The sequence below is a fragment of the Uloborus diversus genome, chromosome 10, assembly GCF_026930045.1.
Source record: "Uloborus diversus isolate 005 chromosome 10, Udiv.v.3.1, whole genome shotgun sequence".
Taxonomy (NCBI): Eukaryota; Metazoa; Arthropoda; class Arachnida; order Araneae; family Uloboridae; genus Uloborus; species Uloborus diversus.
The window spans coordinates 129,421,110-129,438,235 of NC_072740.1; the positions used below are offsets into that span (position 1 = coordinate 129,421,110).

The 17,126-nt window shown below is 34.3% G+C and overlaps 1 protein-coding gene across 2 annotated transcripts in view; it reads right to left on the reverse strand.

Moving 5' to 3' along the window:
* LOC129231334 (E3 ubiquitin-protein ligase HECTD1-like) overlaps positions 1 to 17,126 on the reverse strand; it is a gene marked incomplete at its 3' end in the record, with an annotated part of 223,648 nt that overhangs the window by 145,838 nt on the left and 60,684 nt on the right. For both annotated transcript variants that reach the window (XM_054865623.1, XM_054865622.1), the window contains 4 exon segments: positions 3,414 to 3,555; positions 8,679 to 8,850; positions 13,685 to 13,808; positions 15,801 to 15,976. In XM_054865623.1, coding sequence (XP_054721598.1) covers positions 3,414 to 3,555; positions 8,679 to 8,850; positions 13,685 to 13,808; positions 15,801 to 15,976 — 614 coding nt within the window.

Sequence of the window (17,126 nt, forward strand, 5' to 3'; positions counted from 1 at the left end):
AAAATTCAGCTGTTTATGCAAGAAACGGTAATATATTGTTAAGAAATGGTCTGGAACAGTTTAAAGGGTGTTTAAAAATGTCTTAAATAATTGGATAAGTTAATATAGTTAGTTTTTTTTTTAATTATAAAATGAGAAAAAGCTTACTGATGATCAATTGGGTGACGGAGAATTAAAAACAGCAACAATAGTGATAATAATAATGAACAGAAATTTAAAATTAACTTTAAATTTCTTTCTATTAGAATTATGTTGTCTGAAAATTAATTTTTCTTCTCTCTTTTTTCTTCAAGTCCTTATTCTATTATACCCTTCTCAAATAGTTTCAATTATGGGTGCTCAGTCATTTAAAACGAGGGGCATCATGACCGGATAATTGGACAGTTCGGGCAATTAGAGTTTGGATAACTGGAATCCTACTTTGATATAACACAAATGTAATGTATCTTCAAATTCAGAAACCTGTAATTCTGTTATGGGGGAAAAATTCACTTCAGAGAACTCATAATTTAAAAATATTGATTTTATTTTTAAAAAACCATTTTTTGTGAAGTTATTTCTGAAATTAGATTTTTTTGGAGTTTTAAATAATAAAAGATGTAATAAACATCCATGGAATGACACAACCAATGATTAAAAAAATTATAATAACGAAAATTTAAAAAGAATCGCCGTTTTTGGTTCTGGACCAAAAATGGCCGCCAGGGGGGGGGATTTGGGAATGCCTCCCCTTTGTAAAATTTTTGTTTATACAATATCTACAAGCATGCCGAGTTTCATAATTTTATCACAATTTGCAGTTTCTTCCCCCGTAGCCCCCCGACTATTTCCAAGTTAGGCGAAAACTAAGATCGATCTCGGGGGGGGGAGCTGTTCCTCCCCCTCTTTGCGCGACTGGGCCCTGTTAAATGCCGTAAAAAACTATGTTTTCTTCTTCAAAATTTTAAAAGATTCGTACCACCAAGTTTTCTCTGTAATTCCATGGTAATTTTTGTGGACCTTTGTCATGAACAAAAGGTAAAATTCCTCGTAAAGATTAAAAAAATGTGACCTTTCAAAGACAATTTTCTTTTAAACTGTCCAAGTCTGATTTAACAAACTTTCCAGTCTTTTCTATTACTATTTAGCAATTTCTATAAATGCAGCATGAAGGAAACAAAGCTTCTAAAGATTAATATTAAAAAAAAAAAAAAAACTACATTAGATTGACAACTTTTATTAGTAGATTTAATAGCCAAAAAGAAGACATTTCTAAAATATGTTGCGATAAATTTACCGAAGTTTCCGCGGTTAAAAAGATGAACCCTTGGTATAACGAAATCATTTCTGATCTAAACTTCAAATCGAAGTAAAAATGCTCTCATCTCATTTCTCTGCAGCGGTTTTGTTTGCTTTTCCGATTCCTTCCCGCTGTCAATGCCTGAAGCCACTTGAGGGGTGTGTTTCGAACAATGAAAGACATTCCTCACTGACTCCTCTGAAGAACAATATCTCCTCCACACAAATTCCGGTTTGTCCCCTTTTCTGGATGTCGCGTAAATCCTGTCAGTTGTAAAACTAGTTTGCGGCTAAAACGTACAACGAGCATGATGCTTTCGTCACAACCAGGGTGCAACATTTTGCGCCATCTATTGGGTAAAGGGAGATTTTTTCATAAAATGGGACACTCTTAAGGCCATGTAGGATAAAAAGTAAGGAGTTTGTAAGGAGATAATAGCAAAAATCAGGAATTTTAAGAGCCCTTATTTTCTTTTCTTAAAAAGCAGGAGTTGGCAAGGAACGTACAAACCCTGACTTGGAATGCAGAAACCCCCTGAAAATTGAAATATTCATATCCTTACAATTATTAAAAATGATTTCCTCTTTCAAGTTATTCACATTTTAAAATCTTCAGGGGCAAACTCAGGAGCATTGAAAATAGCGCCCCAAGAAGGAAACATTGGATTGAAGTGACATTTAATATACGGAATAATATAGGTGAGAGATACACTTGATTCCCAAAATCTAGACAATAAAACAAATACAGGCTAAGAAATGAGATTAATACAGTGCTACTTCAAAAGCACGTTGGACCCTCTTTTGATGCAATACAAGCCGCAATACGGTCCGGCGTTGAGCTAATTAAACGTCTGATGTTGTCCTGAGGCAGATGGACCCCCACATTTTGAACAACCACTTCTAAAATTTTGCACAGAGTAAGCACCGCAGCATCTGCCGTTTCAGCTGATCCCGTACATGCTTTATAGGGGACAAGTCATGGGAGCGGGCTGGCCATGGAAGAGTCTCAAATAGGGGACGGTCTCAAAAGGACCTAAGAAGTCTTGAGCAACTCTAGCTGTATGCGGCCGAGCATTATCTTGCTGGAAAATTGCCCCTGGGAGACCATTTAGAAATGGTCCTATATGTGGTTGCAGAATTTCATTAACATAACGCGGACCCATTAAGGTTCCACATATCACAACTAGAGTGGACCGGCTATCATAGGTTATGGCCCCTAAGAACATTATACCCGTGGTGCAGGCACTGTGTCGGGCGATAGAATGAGTGGAGTGTACTTTTCTCCAAGGCGCCTCCACACCCATGCACGGTTATCATATGACCCCAAAACGAGCCAGGATTCATCACTGAACACCACCTTTTGCCAGTCAATGACATCCCATATTGCTCTGGCTTCGCACAATTTTAGACGGAGTTGCCTATGTTTTTGAGTTAAAGGGAGTACGCAAAAAGGACACTTGGACTGAGATTCACTTCCGCTAGATGTCTAGAAATGGTTCGAGGAACAACTGCTACACCTACGTCTGCTTGAATGGTGGACTGAGTCACAGTGGAATCCACGAGCGCTTGCCGGATGATCCTTTGATTCTCTCTCCTCGTCGTCGTCCTGGTTGCTCCAGACCCAGTTTTTTTGCACGTAAGTACCATTTCATGTCCCCTGCCTCCAACAGTTTCTAACGGAACACTCCGAACCATCCACCTGGGCAGCAACACGGCTGGTCGACAAGCCTGCAATTTTCATGCCGATGATCAAACCTCTCTCAAACTCGCTTAACTGTGAGAAACGTTTTCTAACTCGCCTACCAGGCATCCTTCACTCATTAAGGTTCTCCAACAATCCGGATGTAATCATAACATTTATAAATCTCAAATTATGCTCTGGTTTATATAGCACCTTTTTTCCCGATTGCACCGATACTGTGGGTAAACCGTCATGCGCATTGACACCAAACTTGGATCATTTGCATATCAGTTGTCACCCTTCTTATATGCAAAGTTTCGCAATTGTACCTTTCTCCTTTCTTGAGGTGCTATTTTCAATATTCCTGAGTGTATTTAGCTTACAACTGCAGAGTTTCAAGCTTTCTAAACTACTTAACACCAAACTTTTGTTTTCTCAAAAAAAAAAAGCTTACCTCACTATCCAGAACGCTTGATATGACTTCTGTCAAAAGCGTAGCAAAATTCTTAGCTCCGACATCAGAGTTAGAAAATTCGACCAGCAAATTTGAATTGATGTAATGAATCATTTTCCTAATGAGATTTAAACTTGCTTTTCTGTTAAGAAAAAAAAAGAACATATTAAATTAGCATCAGAATATACATGAAAAGATTTTGTTCCAGAAACAATATAAAAGTATGCTTCAAGAATCTAGGAGATAAGAGTTAATTCAGACATTGGTGCGTCTTTTGGGGGAGGAGACAAGTGAATCAGGATTGGCCGAAAAGAAAACTAACAAATTAACTAATCACTTAATTCTTCTATTGTATGTATATGATGGTGTAATTTTTTTTTTAAACTGCATAAAGAAATAATAAATAAGAGAAGAGATTGCTTGAGTTCATGAGATCTAATGAGCATAACCACAGCTAAATTTTGACATTATCTAATGTATCAGGGATTACAAAGTAGGAACTGGGGAATTGCAGAATTAGACTAAAGGGATGCAAGGTATTCATGGTCTTTTTTTTTTTTTTTGATAATCAAACAGGAAAGTGGGAAGTTTTAATCATCAGAAAACGTACCCAACTTTGAATAATTTACTTCAATAAAAAATAACCCGAGAGTTATTTTTTCAAGTTATTAAAAAACATTGATTGTTATCTAATAGACACTATGCACAAGGAAAGTGTGGGAGCACACTTTTCAAGATCAGGCTTTGAATCAGATTTTTTCCAAATCTAATATATTGCAACAGCCAAAAAATACAGTTGTTTTCTCTGTATGTTTCACAATGTTCTATTTAACAACTTTCTCTATTTAAAGATGACTTTTCACGTTCCTTAAAACTTCACTATAAATTTGGAACCACTGTATTTGGTGGTAGAATTGTTGCGTCTAACAAGAAGTCAAATTGATCCATAGGCACAAATATGCAACATTTTAAGGGGGGGGGGGGGCTCAGATATTTTCCACATGGTTTAGCAGGATATTTTCCCTCATGGAAATCGATTTCAGTACAGACTAAAATTTGAAATTTTTAATAAAATATTCATTATTGGCTGGAAAAGAAATGTTTTTACATTTTTGCAAAGAAAATTTTTTTTAAAGCAAGGAAGTTTTCATTTCTAAGTGGGGCTTGAGCCCCCACTTGCTCCCCCCCCCCCCATATGGGCACCCATGAATGGATCTGTGGGCTTTGGGGACTGCTCTAGCCAGAGGTACAATATTTTTCAGTGTAGAGGTCTCCATCAAATGGGTAAGCTCCGATGTTCTGTAGAAGTTCCAGTATTGCTGGACAGTTGCAAATATGTTCTGGAGAAAGTTCTTCATCAAGACAATTTTTAACTACTCTATTTAAGGATGCATTTTACTTAAGGACAATCTTTCATGGTCCCTTGAAAGTCAGTAAATAGGGAATAAACTGTTTAGTGTTGATGCAAATGGATTTAAATAATATACTTAAATAATGCTACATTTCACACTCCCAAGCTAAAAAAAGGTTTGTAGGGAGGGTGACATGACCACTCTAAATCTGTCCCTGTTGGTCGGTAGTTTTTGAGTTTCTTTGAAGGGAAAAAACAATCTCCAAACCTTCAAACTTGAGTCAATGTGACTAGATTCATGGATAGTACTAAGTTTCACTACTCTTCAAGCATTGTCACCAGAGTTTTTAAGCATTGACAACCAACATCACAAAAAAAAAAGTCTAAAATTGGGTCAATGTAAAAACATTTCCTTGGAGAGAGAATTTTGAACGTTTTCCTTTTCCTACCTCAAAGGTAGTCCCTACAATTGCGTTTTTAGAGCTTCAATTCTGAAAATGTGATTTGGGAGCGCTCTCACACCTCCCTTTCTATGGCGTCATATTTAAAATTGTCTAAAATCTTCTTTTTGTTGCTTCAATATCAAGACGTGCTTGAGGAAGAGATCACGAATCCGTCTCCTTGACACTACCAAAGATGGCCAACAATCATGATTTAAAAGACTTCAGTTTAAAAAAAAATCGGATAAGAGCCTCTTAAATTCTCTGCCCCCGCCTAATATCATCAAAGATCATTGCAAGCAGTTTTCAGAATTAAAATTTTACAAAATTTAGCTAAGGCTTAGAGCCCCTTAACACCTTATTTATGAAAGAAAATTAAACTGCTTAATCAAATTTAGAGTACGTTATCATTTATCCTCAAACTGTATTTACAATTTTAATTTTTATAATGATCTTTCTCTCTGCTTATTTCATCAAGTTTGATATGAAAACTGGTAAAAAGAGATGCCATCTTGATATTGCATATTTATATACAAGGACTTTTTATACTTATATACAAGGGAGAAATGTACCATTGAGGATCTAAATGACTGTTAGAAATAGTTCTTGAGTCCACAAACGAATCAATCGGTGAATAATTTGAGTAGAACCAAAACAGTGGTAAAAATTCTTTTTTTCCCTTTCTTTATACTTGTAAAACTTCTAATTACAACTCCTTTAATCACAATTTAAAAAAATAGATGTATCTCAATTCTATATATATATTTTGCTTTATTTTAATTTTTCACTTCTCCATATAATGCCCATTAACCATTCGCTCTCCAAAAATGATTGTCTATAACCAACCCTCCCCCCAATTGGCATGTGGCTTTTCCAGGACCCAGTCCAACCCTGGCTACATGTTGCCAACCATGGACGTTATGAATTGTTTGATGTGTTGAATACATTTTTATAATTGCATTTAAAAATGTGTAACGGATGTAACATTCAAGTTGAAACATCCATTACAAACTTATGTAATGTCCGTTACATGTCCGTTTCTGCATGGTTTTTATTATGATCACATAAATTTTGGGAATTATAGTTTCTTTACTCTAAAAATAAAGACAATAATTAAGAGCAAAATTTTTTTAAAAATGTTTCACATGTGGGGAGAATTTATTTACCTTTTTGTAACGGACGTTACATACAATACAGGATGTTGCAATTATGCCCCTAATTAGACTATTTATGTTCAAAACAAGCCCAAACATGGTTTTATTTTACTTTTATAGTTTTTATATCAATATTAAATTTACTCCACTTAAATTTAAAAGCATAATTTGCCTTAGTAATAAGGTACAAAAATGATCATTTCACTTGCTAAAAAACAGACATTTTAGCATCTCTTCTCCCACTAAATAAACCTAATATTAGAAAAAAGCAACACTAGATTCTTGTTCTAGGGGTTATAGGCTTTTCAATGATATACAGTGGAGCATCAAAAATCCGCACAAATTGGAAGAAGTGGTTGTGCGGATTTTGGATTTTGCGGATTTCAGGTCACTAAGGAAGTAGGTGGGAGTTGTACTTTTAAATTCGAAAAATAAAAACAACAAGGAATAAAAATATAATAGTTACAGTTATTTACATTTTTTAATATATACAAGTTTACAAATCATTAGCTATTTACATTTTGAAAACATTTCAGAAATTGTAGCTTGTTTCATATTTTTTGATAGTTTAAGCTTAAATCTTTTTTGTATGTTGTACAGCATTAGGAGTTCTTGCTCAGACACAATATCTTGTTGTTTTAAAAATTCCACGTAGTATTCTCCTACCTGCACACCCTCCGAGATTAGAATTTTTTTAGATTCTGCCTCTCCTTCATCCTCATCATTTAAAAAATTAAGTTTTGGGGAAAATCAAAGCGGATTTTGGATGTTGGCGGATTTCAGGGTGGCGGATTTTTGATGCTCCACTGTATAACTCTTAGGGATTTGTTTAAATTGATTTTCTGACCTCTTGGTTTCATGTTAGCTGGAATTCATCCCCAATTGACGGAGTCTTTACAAGATATTTAAATAAATTCAAATCAAAGCTTTTTATTTCCTATTTTAACCATAAACCTATGGTTATCAGTTTTAGAATATAATAATGATCAAGGCATAACAAAAAAAATCATTTTGTGTATTATTATTTTTATGCATGGAAAATTGAATAACACAAACTAAGAATTTATTTTCTAATATTTCCTATACTTCCATCAATATTTACTGTATAAACGAACTGAAATAGACTATACCAAAATATATGTAACAACCGAACGGCTTTGCCGGTAGAAAATTAAAATGTCATTTGATTTGCCGGTATATTTCCAAATAATGGGTGATTACTTTTGCACTAATATGCTATATTAATTTGCTTGTCCATGTTATGGTAATCTGCTCGTCCATGTTATGGTAATCTGCTCGTCCATATTATGGTAATCTGCTCGTCCAGGTTATGGTAATCTACTCGTCCATGTTATGGTAATCTACTTGTCCATGTTGAGGTAATTCGCTCGGTATTGCTACAGGGGAATTAAATCCACCAATGGTGGCTAAAAATTGGATTAAAAGAAGAATAAAATTGAATTTTCAAAGAATTGCTTCGATGTGCACACCCCCATGCTTTCAATTAATTTTGTGCCAAATTTCATGAAAATCCGCTGAACGGTCTAGGCGCTATGCATGTCACAGACATCCAGACAGTGATCCATACTTTCAGCATTATTATTATCAAAGAAAACTGAGCATATCTATTTGTGGCGAGGACGAGGCGCTTACCGAAGGTGACAAGTATTTAGTCAAAAATTGTATTTTATTAAGATAAATTGAGTGTTTGTATTTAGATTTTGTCCGGATATCGGCTCTATCGGGATTTTGACCATGTCGGGATTCTGGCTTGTCGGGCTTTTTACCATGTCGGGATTCTGTCTTATGGGGCTTTTGACCATGTCGGAATTCTAACCTGTCAGGAATTTGACTATGTCGGGATTTCAGCCCTATCAGGATATAGGGCAATCAGAATGCCGTCTGTCGGGATTTCGGCCCAGACCCGTGGCTGATATAGAAGCAGGTGCAATAGGAATACTTAACTAGGATTTGTTTTTGTGATTGCTCAATTTTCACGTCTTAATAGCTTTACATGCAATACTGTTAGATCACTCAAGACTTCTAATGCTCTTAAAGATACTGTTACTTTATTGCTGCTCAAGACATTTTCCTATGACTTAGAGTAAATTTTTACCGACTTTTATTTAAAATATTAATTTTCCGTGACTTTTCCAGGTCTGAAATTTTTTCCAGGACTTTACCAGACTTTCATGACTTGTATGAACCCAGTATCTATCAGTAAGCGGATTCTTGGAAAATCTTACATAACTGAAAATCACATTATGGGAAATTCAAGTTAAACTCCAAATGTTTCTAGACAAAGAGAAAGGGAACCAACCTGACTGAACGAACCATAGACCTTTGATAAAGCTGACAAAATACTGGTAGAAGCTGTTGCAGGTATAATGGAGCCATTTCAGGGTCACCTTTAGGCTCACTTTCATGGTCATGATCTTGCTTGATCCTATCGCCCAGCTTTGAGCTCTCTGCGACTGGACACATCCACTCTCCTAAAATATTGACATGCATTTTAAACACAGATACAAATAAATGTGAAGATTTCAATCCATGTTTTTTACATACCAGATAAATCTTAACAAAAACTTTAGCACACTAATCATGAGTTAAGTTACGGAATTCACAAAATAAAGCTTTCATTAAACATAAATTAACCTTAAAATAAAATTTTATGGTTAATTATTTCATTTTCAACAAGCAGATTATTCAATATTTAACTTTTTACATGCTAGTTGCACACACATGCTTCACTTGTACATGGTGTACAGGGTGGTACTCTTTTTTGGGCATAGAAATTATCATATTTAAGCCATGAAAAATAAAGTTGTTTACACTTCCACTAAATGACACACACTGCATTTCAATCTTGCTTAAAGTATGTATATACACTCACTGGCCAATGAAAAAGAAGCCTTTAAGAGAAACTTCTTGCCTTACTCGTACTGTGCAAGGGTCTGGAGGGAGTATCATGATATAGAGCATGTTCTGCTGGCAAAGGAAGTGGTGCGCTGGTGTTCCTTGAGGGTAAACCAGGGTTGGCAAGTTTCTGCCGAGGTTAAAACCACTGGTAGAAACCTGTTAAAACCAGCATGGCAAAAACCACTTTCTGCCACATTTGCGGCAGAAACTGGCAAAAACTACTCACAAAATGAAAAATTAATTCCTGATATACAACAGAAAATACATGGAAAAAATAAATTAATTGCTAACCAAAGCACTGTAATTTTATTACAAAATTATCACAATTCAAAATCAAATGTTAAATTGTTGGGACTCTGCAATTGCCTCTTCGAAAAGGTGGTTTCAAAAATCTAAACAGGTTCTCAATTTAATATGCACAAATGAGAAACTTTAGAATATTCTCGAAACAGAAGAGCTAGCAGAAATTGCATCAAGGAGCAAGCAATGTTCATGAAACTTTCATCTATTGTATAACTGGTCCACCATGTAGTAACTGGGCTTGTGGTAAAAATTTGACTAGAAAAATAAGTTTTGAGAAATGAGGCCCATTTCTTTTGCAAAGCTGTGACATTAGGTACGAAATTCTAGGCAAGTAAATTTCTGGCACCTTCTTTTTGAAGAACGTGACATGATAATTTCAATCACAAACAATTTAGAGGAAGCATATAAGTGAGCAAATTAGTCAGTAATGCCCATTTAATTCTGTATGTTGCTACTATTTCCTAAGCACCCTCGTATGATTTTTTATCCTTTGTTAAATTAATCCAAACACTACAAGTCTCTGCAATTTAAAATTTCCCTTTCTGAACTAAATCAAGGGCACTAGCATTGGATTTTATTTTTTAAAATGATGAAATGATATTTAATTTTTTAGTTACTTTAACAAATATCATTTACTAATTACTTGAGATATTCAAGACACTTTTCAAGTTTTTGCCAGTTTCTGCCGGTTTTTACCGGTTATAACCAGTTTCTGCCACTGGTACAGCAAAAACTAGTTTCTGCTGGCAGAAAGCCAACCCTGGGGTAAACAAACAGCCATGTGATACCTAGAAATACTAGTGCATCCTGCAATGTTACATTTTTATCCTGATGGCGACAGATACTTCCTGGACGATTACATCGTGCCTGTAGCTTTGAAAATTGGTTCACTGAGCACCAGTCTGGCTTTCAACACTTTCCTAGCCATCCCATAGCCTGGATCTTAACTCCATAGAAAATGTGTGATATGGTGGAAAGACTTATCCAACAGCACTATTTTTTTTCATCTAATTTACAGAATATAAAAAGCTGCATAGCCAATGAATGGTATTTATTCTCTGGATGTTAATGCACTTCAGAAGTTTGTAGACTTGATGCCCAAACAAATCACAGCAGTTATCCATACAAAAGGTGGTCCAATAAAATATTGATCTTGGTTTTCTAATTCATCGGCCAGTGAGTGTGGGTTAGGGTGGTTCAAAAATACATGTAAAAAAAGTTTCTCCTAGATACCAGGACACCCCTCAATATTTTTAGACTTGTGGATAGCAGTATACTGGAAGAATTTTAGATTCCTATTTCAACTGAAAGAGGGTGCTCAAACCCCTCCCCCAAACTTTATCAGTATGGGGAGGGGGGTTAAAAAAACATTGAAATGAAAAAACGCTACATATTATAATATACACGAGTACTATGCATATTCATTGCAATAAAATAATCCCTGTGGCAGAATTTTATTTTACTTTCTGCGACAAATTTTCTGAACCTAATTTCATTCTCAAGAATGCTCTGTGAAGTGAAAAAATGAACTAATAGACAAACTTAATTGCAATTCATTTCAAAAGTGAACAATTTACTTATTTATTAACAAATTTTGCACAGTTTCTTGTTTAAGTAAATTCATTTATACAAAAACATTAAAGCTTAGCATCATCGCTTCCAAAAGATTTTCAGTTTTTGCTAGAGAAAAAAACGATATCTTGATCTAAATCTATATGGCTAAAAAAATGAACACCATAGTAACTGCAATTGGTAAGTGGAGAAAAAAATCAAAGTAAGTTATTGTGCTAATTTATGTAATGCTAATGTAAATTATTATGTTATAGCAGGGGTTGATTTCATAAACAGAGATGCCACTCTCATATTTAAGTTTTCAGTCTTTATCTCTTAGCACTTATCTGTAGTTCAGAAAAATACAGATGCCAGAAAAATACAGATGCAACATCTATTTAATATTCATAGAAATAAGATCCGAAGAAAAAAAAATTTAATTAAAATATGCATTACAGTTTGGGCGGACAAAAACCCTTCCCCAAAGAAAAAAACAAACTAAAACATGCATGTGATTTGAAAAAATAAGGATCACCCCTGCTCCTAACATAAAAAAAACTAAATTAAAATACAAATTACACAACTATAACAAAGTATCCCCTTACCCCCAAAAGGAAAATGAATTTAATTAAAATATGCACTATAGTATGAAAAAAAAACTATAACATGCATGTGATTTGGGGAAAAAATGAATAAATAAAGGTCACCCTCCAATAAAAAAAACTTACCTAATTAATATATGCAATACACAATATTATAAACAAAGTGTCCCCCTCCCCCAAAAGGAAAATAAATTTGATTAAAAAATACATTTTAGTCAAAACAAATCGAAAATTCAACCACACCCCAGAAGAAAAGACGATTTTATTGAAATACTAAAGCAAAATTTATTGCAAAATTAATGCATTTAAAGCAAAAAAGAACTCTTACCCTGCCCTCTCCCTCATGAGAAAAAATAATTTAAATCAAGTATTGGAGCAAACAAAAGTTCCCTTTCCATATGAAGGAAAAAGAATTTTATTAGAATATGCATTTAGAAAAAAATCTATAACTCCTCCAAAGAGAAGATTTTCATTCATATGAGCACCCATATCTGAAGAATGATTGGTCAGCCCAAAATACCATACAATTTATCAAGTATTCCATCTGTTTTCTGTTGCTGCAACCTACAACACCGCATATAAGCCTTTAAGGGCTTAAATAAATTTTTCAACAGAGGTGAAAAAAAGCTCGAAAATGAAAATAAGTCAAATAAGTCGGCACAAGTCTTGAAACAAACACAAACATGTGCATTGTTAAGCCAATGCTAAATCACTCTTCTTTGGTTGCGTTCGACGAACTCAATTGGTCGACTGGTGACTAACCGGTTACTAACTGCAGCATTCTATGATCTACTGGTTAATGCACCGGTTATGCACCCTTTTAAGCTGTTGATTCGTTGATTGAAGCACGTGATCAACCAACTGGTAGCTACCAGTCTAGGTTGTCCAACATAAGCCTTTGATCAAAACAAGGTTGCTTTAAAATCACTCCACATGGGGAGAAGTTCTGATTAGAACCGGTTTTTATTCAGACTACCACAGTCATCCATGATCGCTCGCCAAAGTTTTTTTTTGTAGTAAAATGTCACAATTATTTTATTTTTCACAGAAAATCGGGCCTTTTTCCTTAATTCATAGTCAAGTTACATTTTTTACCATGAAATAGCTATCCTTTGGTATTGTTCTGCAGAATGCTGACTTTTTTTTCCCTTTCCCTTTTTCCCCCCTTAGTGCAAAATCTTTCTGCACGAACTTTCTCTCATTCTGCGACAATGTCGCCGTGTCAGCAACTTTCTGTCACAGGGAAAATAATTACTTACAAAAAAAAACACCTGGGGAAATTAAATGTTTCTAAATTTGTGACATTTTCTATGCTACAGCTAATGTTAAATTAAGGGGTCATTGAGCACCGTATTAAAATTTGAGTAAGAAGCTGAAACTTTTACAGCATAATACTATTAGTAAGTCTAAAAAAATAAGAGAGTGTCCTGGACTCCAGCTGAAAAAAAAGTTTTTTTAAACTATCCTAGTGTGGATGCAAACTTACTATAAACTAGTGCAATCAGCTGTGGCAACGTCAGCTGTTGTAAAGCAGCGAGAACTTATTCAACTACCCAATACATAAACAACAAGAGATTTATTTGGAAGTTATTGCTTGCGCAAGCAGCACAAAAATGTTTCGACATATTTTTGCAAAATAAGCAGATCCTTGCATAAGCTGATCTCCCTGATTAAACTCAAAACAGATTTCAAAAATTATTGGTTTATACACAGAAATAGCATTATTTTGAACTCAGACTTGCCTTTTCAATAAATAATTTCTGAAAGGTCGATTTTAGTGATCCGATATTTGTGAAGGGTCTGTTTTGGATGATTGTAATTTTTTGAAGGGTTTGTTAATGAAATTAAATTTCCTCTGGTCTGACCCTTGGGTGTACTAATGTCCAAGGTAATATTTCCTATTTTTTTTTCCATAAAGGCATGGAAAATATTCAAATATTTTAAGACTTACCAGGAGACTGAAGAATTGCAGCAACCTCTCTGTGCCCTTCATCATTTCTTTCTCTTGCTTTGTCTAAAGGAGTTTTACCATCTTCATCCCGTAAATCAGGATTAGCACCATGCCTCAATAAGACCTTTAAAATATATATTTACTGATCATCCTTACAATAAACATTAGAAACTACCTAGATGATTTCATATCACATAGCATTGCATTCGGAAATGCTTTCAACAATGGATTTGGTTTTAAATTTTTTGGTGGGGGGGAGAGGGGGAGAATTCTTAATTTCCCCGAATGAAACTCCAACTTTACAAAATAAAAATACACATTTTGAAAGCTATTTCAGGGAAGAAGGAATTAATATTCAAAAAACAAATACTTACAGTCCAGAAATGATCAGAACAGTAGAAAGATACAATTTAACCCTGATGAATGGGATGAGAATTAGTTTTAAGACCAATGTTTTTCTTTATAAAGCACTGATACATCTATCTATACCAGTGATGTGCGGTCTGCCCAAGCAAACCAAGCCGAGCTTGGGCACTCCATAAATAAATTCTCATTTCTCATTTGTATGCTCACAATTGACAGGAAAGATGAATTATAAGTTTTTTCTTATTTTGACTTTCACTGAAAATCAATTTAAAAACATTTATTAGTGGCTCAAATGATGATTTCCCTGGAAAAAGTATCCACGGACAAGGAAAGTGAAATTCACACTGCAGCCCATGCACGGCAACAAATAAAGAGGTTTTGTCCCGACAACACAGTGACACCGTCGCTCCTATCCAATGATAAGAGACCGCTGTTGGCGCTTTTTCAGATTCAAAACCAAGCAAACAGTTCCCCACATGGGGAAACAGGGTTGCCTGATTGGCTTTTCTTGAGCCAAATTTGAGAAGTTTGGCCTTTTTTTAAAATCAGCTGGCTTAAAAAAAATCAGCTGTCTTGTTGGCTTTTTTTTTTTTTAATTTTTTTGGATTTTGAATAATTTTAAATAACCTTTTGATAAAGATGAAGTTTTTTAGACTAAGATTTGCTTTTAGTTCTTTATACTTTTTTTAAAAAATTATTTGGTCTTTTTTAACCATGCTTTATTTGCTGTTGTCATTTTGATGACAAATGTTTTCGGCTTCACGATGGTAATAGGCGATGGCTTTCGGTTGCTGAAGTTTTTTACTCAAAGATGACAGCTGTTCTCTAACGCAGAATGCTGATCTTTGATCTTAATATGCAAATACTTTAAAAGGGTTTCCCACCCCCAAAAGTGGTGACCCTGGCGCACCTTCCCAATGAGAATAAAGGCCTTTAAAACACCATGCCGCTAAAAATTTCCATGTCACAGTCAGAGCCACATAGGCTCCCCCCCCCCTCCACTGTTACTCATGATTTAGCTATTATCATTAGAAATACATCCCTAGAATATACTCTTTTAGAAACAACTCACCTGACACGTTTGATTCTGTAACGGAATATTTGCTGCTAATGAACGAAGAATGGAATTCAACTATAAATGAACTGTTAAATTAAATGCAGTATTTGCTTCCAAAAACTCTAAACTTGGTGGTATTTTAGTAGTATTTTATTATAACTTTGCATATTTTTGATCTCGGTTTCAGTCATTATTTGTTTTCTTAACGTGTTGCTGATATGCATTTCTAATGTATTTTTGTAATTCAAGTTTTTGTATTTCCTATTTGTGTTTGCTACATAAAAAATGTTTTATTCAACATGACAGATACTAGAATTAACACCCTTTACTCAGAAAACACAGATATACTACAAATAAATATTATAAAGAATAAGTAAAAATATGAAGACCATTTAACCTTACAGCTGCTTGGGCACTCGCTTGGGCCACCGTACGTGCCTGATCTATGCTACAAATTTCATCTAATTCCCCCCCCCCCCTTATTCTTCTGAACTTAATAAAAATAAAATGAACAATTTTATGAGAATTACCTACCAGGTATTGAAAAAAACAGAAAATATATAATAAAAAAATTACACAGCAATGATTTACAAAGTTTAAGAACATATTTTAAACAAGAGTATTTTCCTTTTAAAAAAGAAAAGAGGATGAAATGAAACATATGCCAGAATATAAGTTAAGATTTATTTTTACCTTTGCTACCCCTGGTCTACCAAAACAAGCAGCATAATGCAAAGATGACGATCTTTGGCCTTTATTAACATCAGCACCACGATCACACAGAAACTCAACCATTTCTTGAGTTCCAAAAGCTGATGCCCAGTTAAGCAAGGTTTGCCCAACATCATCCATGAAATTGACTTCAATACCTAAATGACATCATAAACACTTAGTAAAAAGAATGCTGGTATTTAAGTAATTCAGAAATGTCTTGTTAATATACAACTGTATCCAATATTGAAAATATTTCCTGCCCTATCAGATATGAATATAAAAGGAAATTTTATGTGCTTAACAAATCTTTTCCAATAAGCTATTATTAAGGGTTTTTTTTTTTTTTTTAGTTTCTTTTTCAGGTTTGTAGAACTTAACTTAAGCGTTCAGAAACACTGCAAATTATTTATAGTTCGGTTCAGGAAACGAAAATTGATTTTGAATTGTAAGAAGTTTCTTCAACCTTGGAAATGAAGCTTTAACTTTTATCACGAAAATTTTTTTCTTTTAAAAGAAGAGAAATATAAGGGTTAAACAGGCTGCAACATTTTTTTTTAAAGCATAGCTTTGCATTTTAAAGACCATAATATGCATTTTTCACTTCTAGATATTTAAAGCAGTCTCCAAGCACTAGATAATAACAAATCAGTTCTCAAAACGACAAAATTTCAGGGTCTTGGTAAACATAAGCCATGATTATATTGAACTGACTTGACACATTTTCAAACTATAAGTTGAATTTTGTCTTTAAGCTGTATTTAAAAAGAATGGGAGGGGGGGGGGAGAACATAAGCGAGAAAATTTTTATAAATTCATGCGATGCATGAGCCTGTTATTTAGGGAGTCAAAACAGCAGCTCTGCTACTAAAATTAGTAGCTACAGTAGCCTGAAATATGAAAAATATTCTCCAACATAGTCGCCAGATGAAGAGAAGTTTCTAAAGCAACCTCCCTTTAAAAAAATTAATAAAAAAAAAGAGCATTTATGTCATACAAGCTGCATTGTTCCGCATTGGATGGTCTACCTCAAAAATAAAAATTGTATCAAGCATGTTTAGCAATCAGGCAAAAAAAACTAAAATTTCAAATCAATGTTCAGAAAAGAACAATTTTAGGACTCGAAATTCGAATTTAGACCTCTTAGGATCATTTTAAAATCTCAAAACCTCCGTCAACTTTGTAACAGATGCAATCTTCATGTATTATTGATAAGTTCTGAAAATTTCAAAAATTATTTAAAAACTTGAAAATAATTCTAAAATTAACATACATCAACTTAGCAGAATTTTGCCAATCTATTGTGTT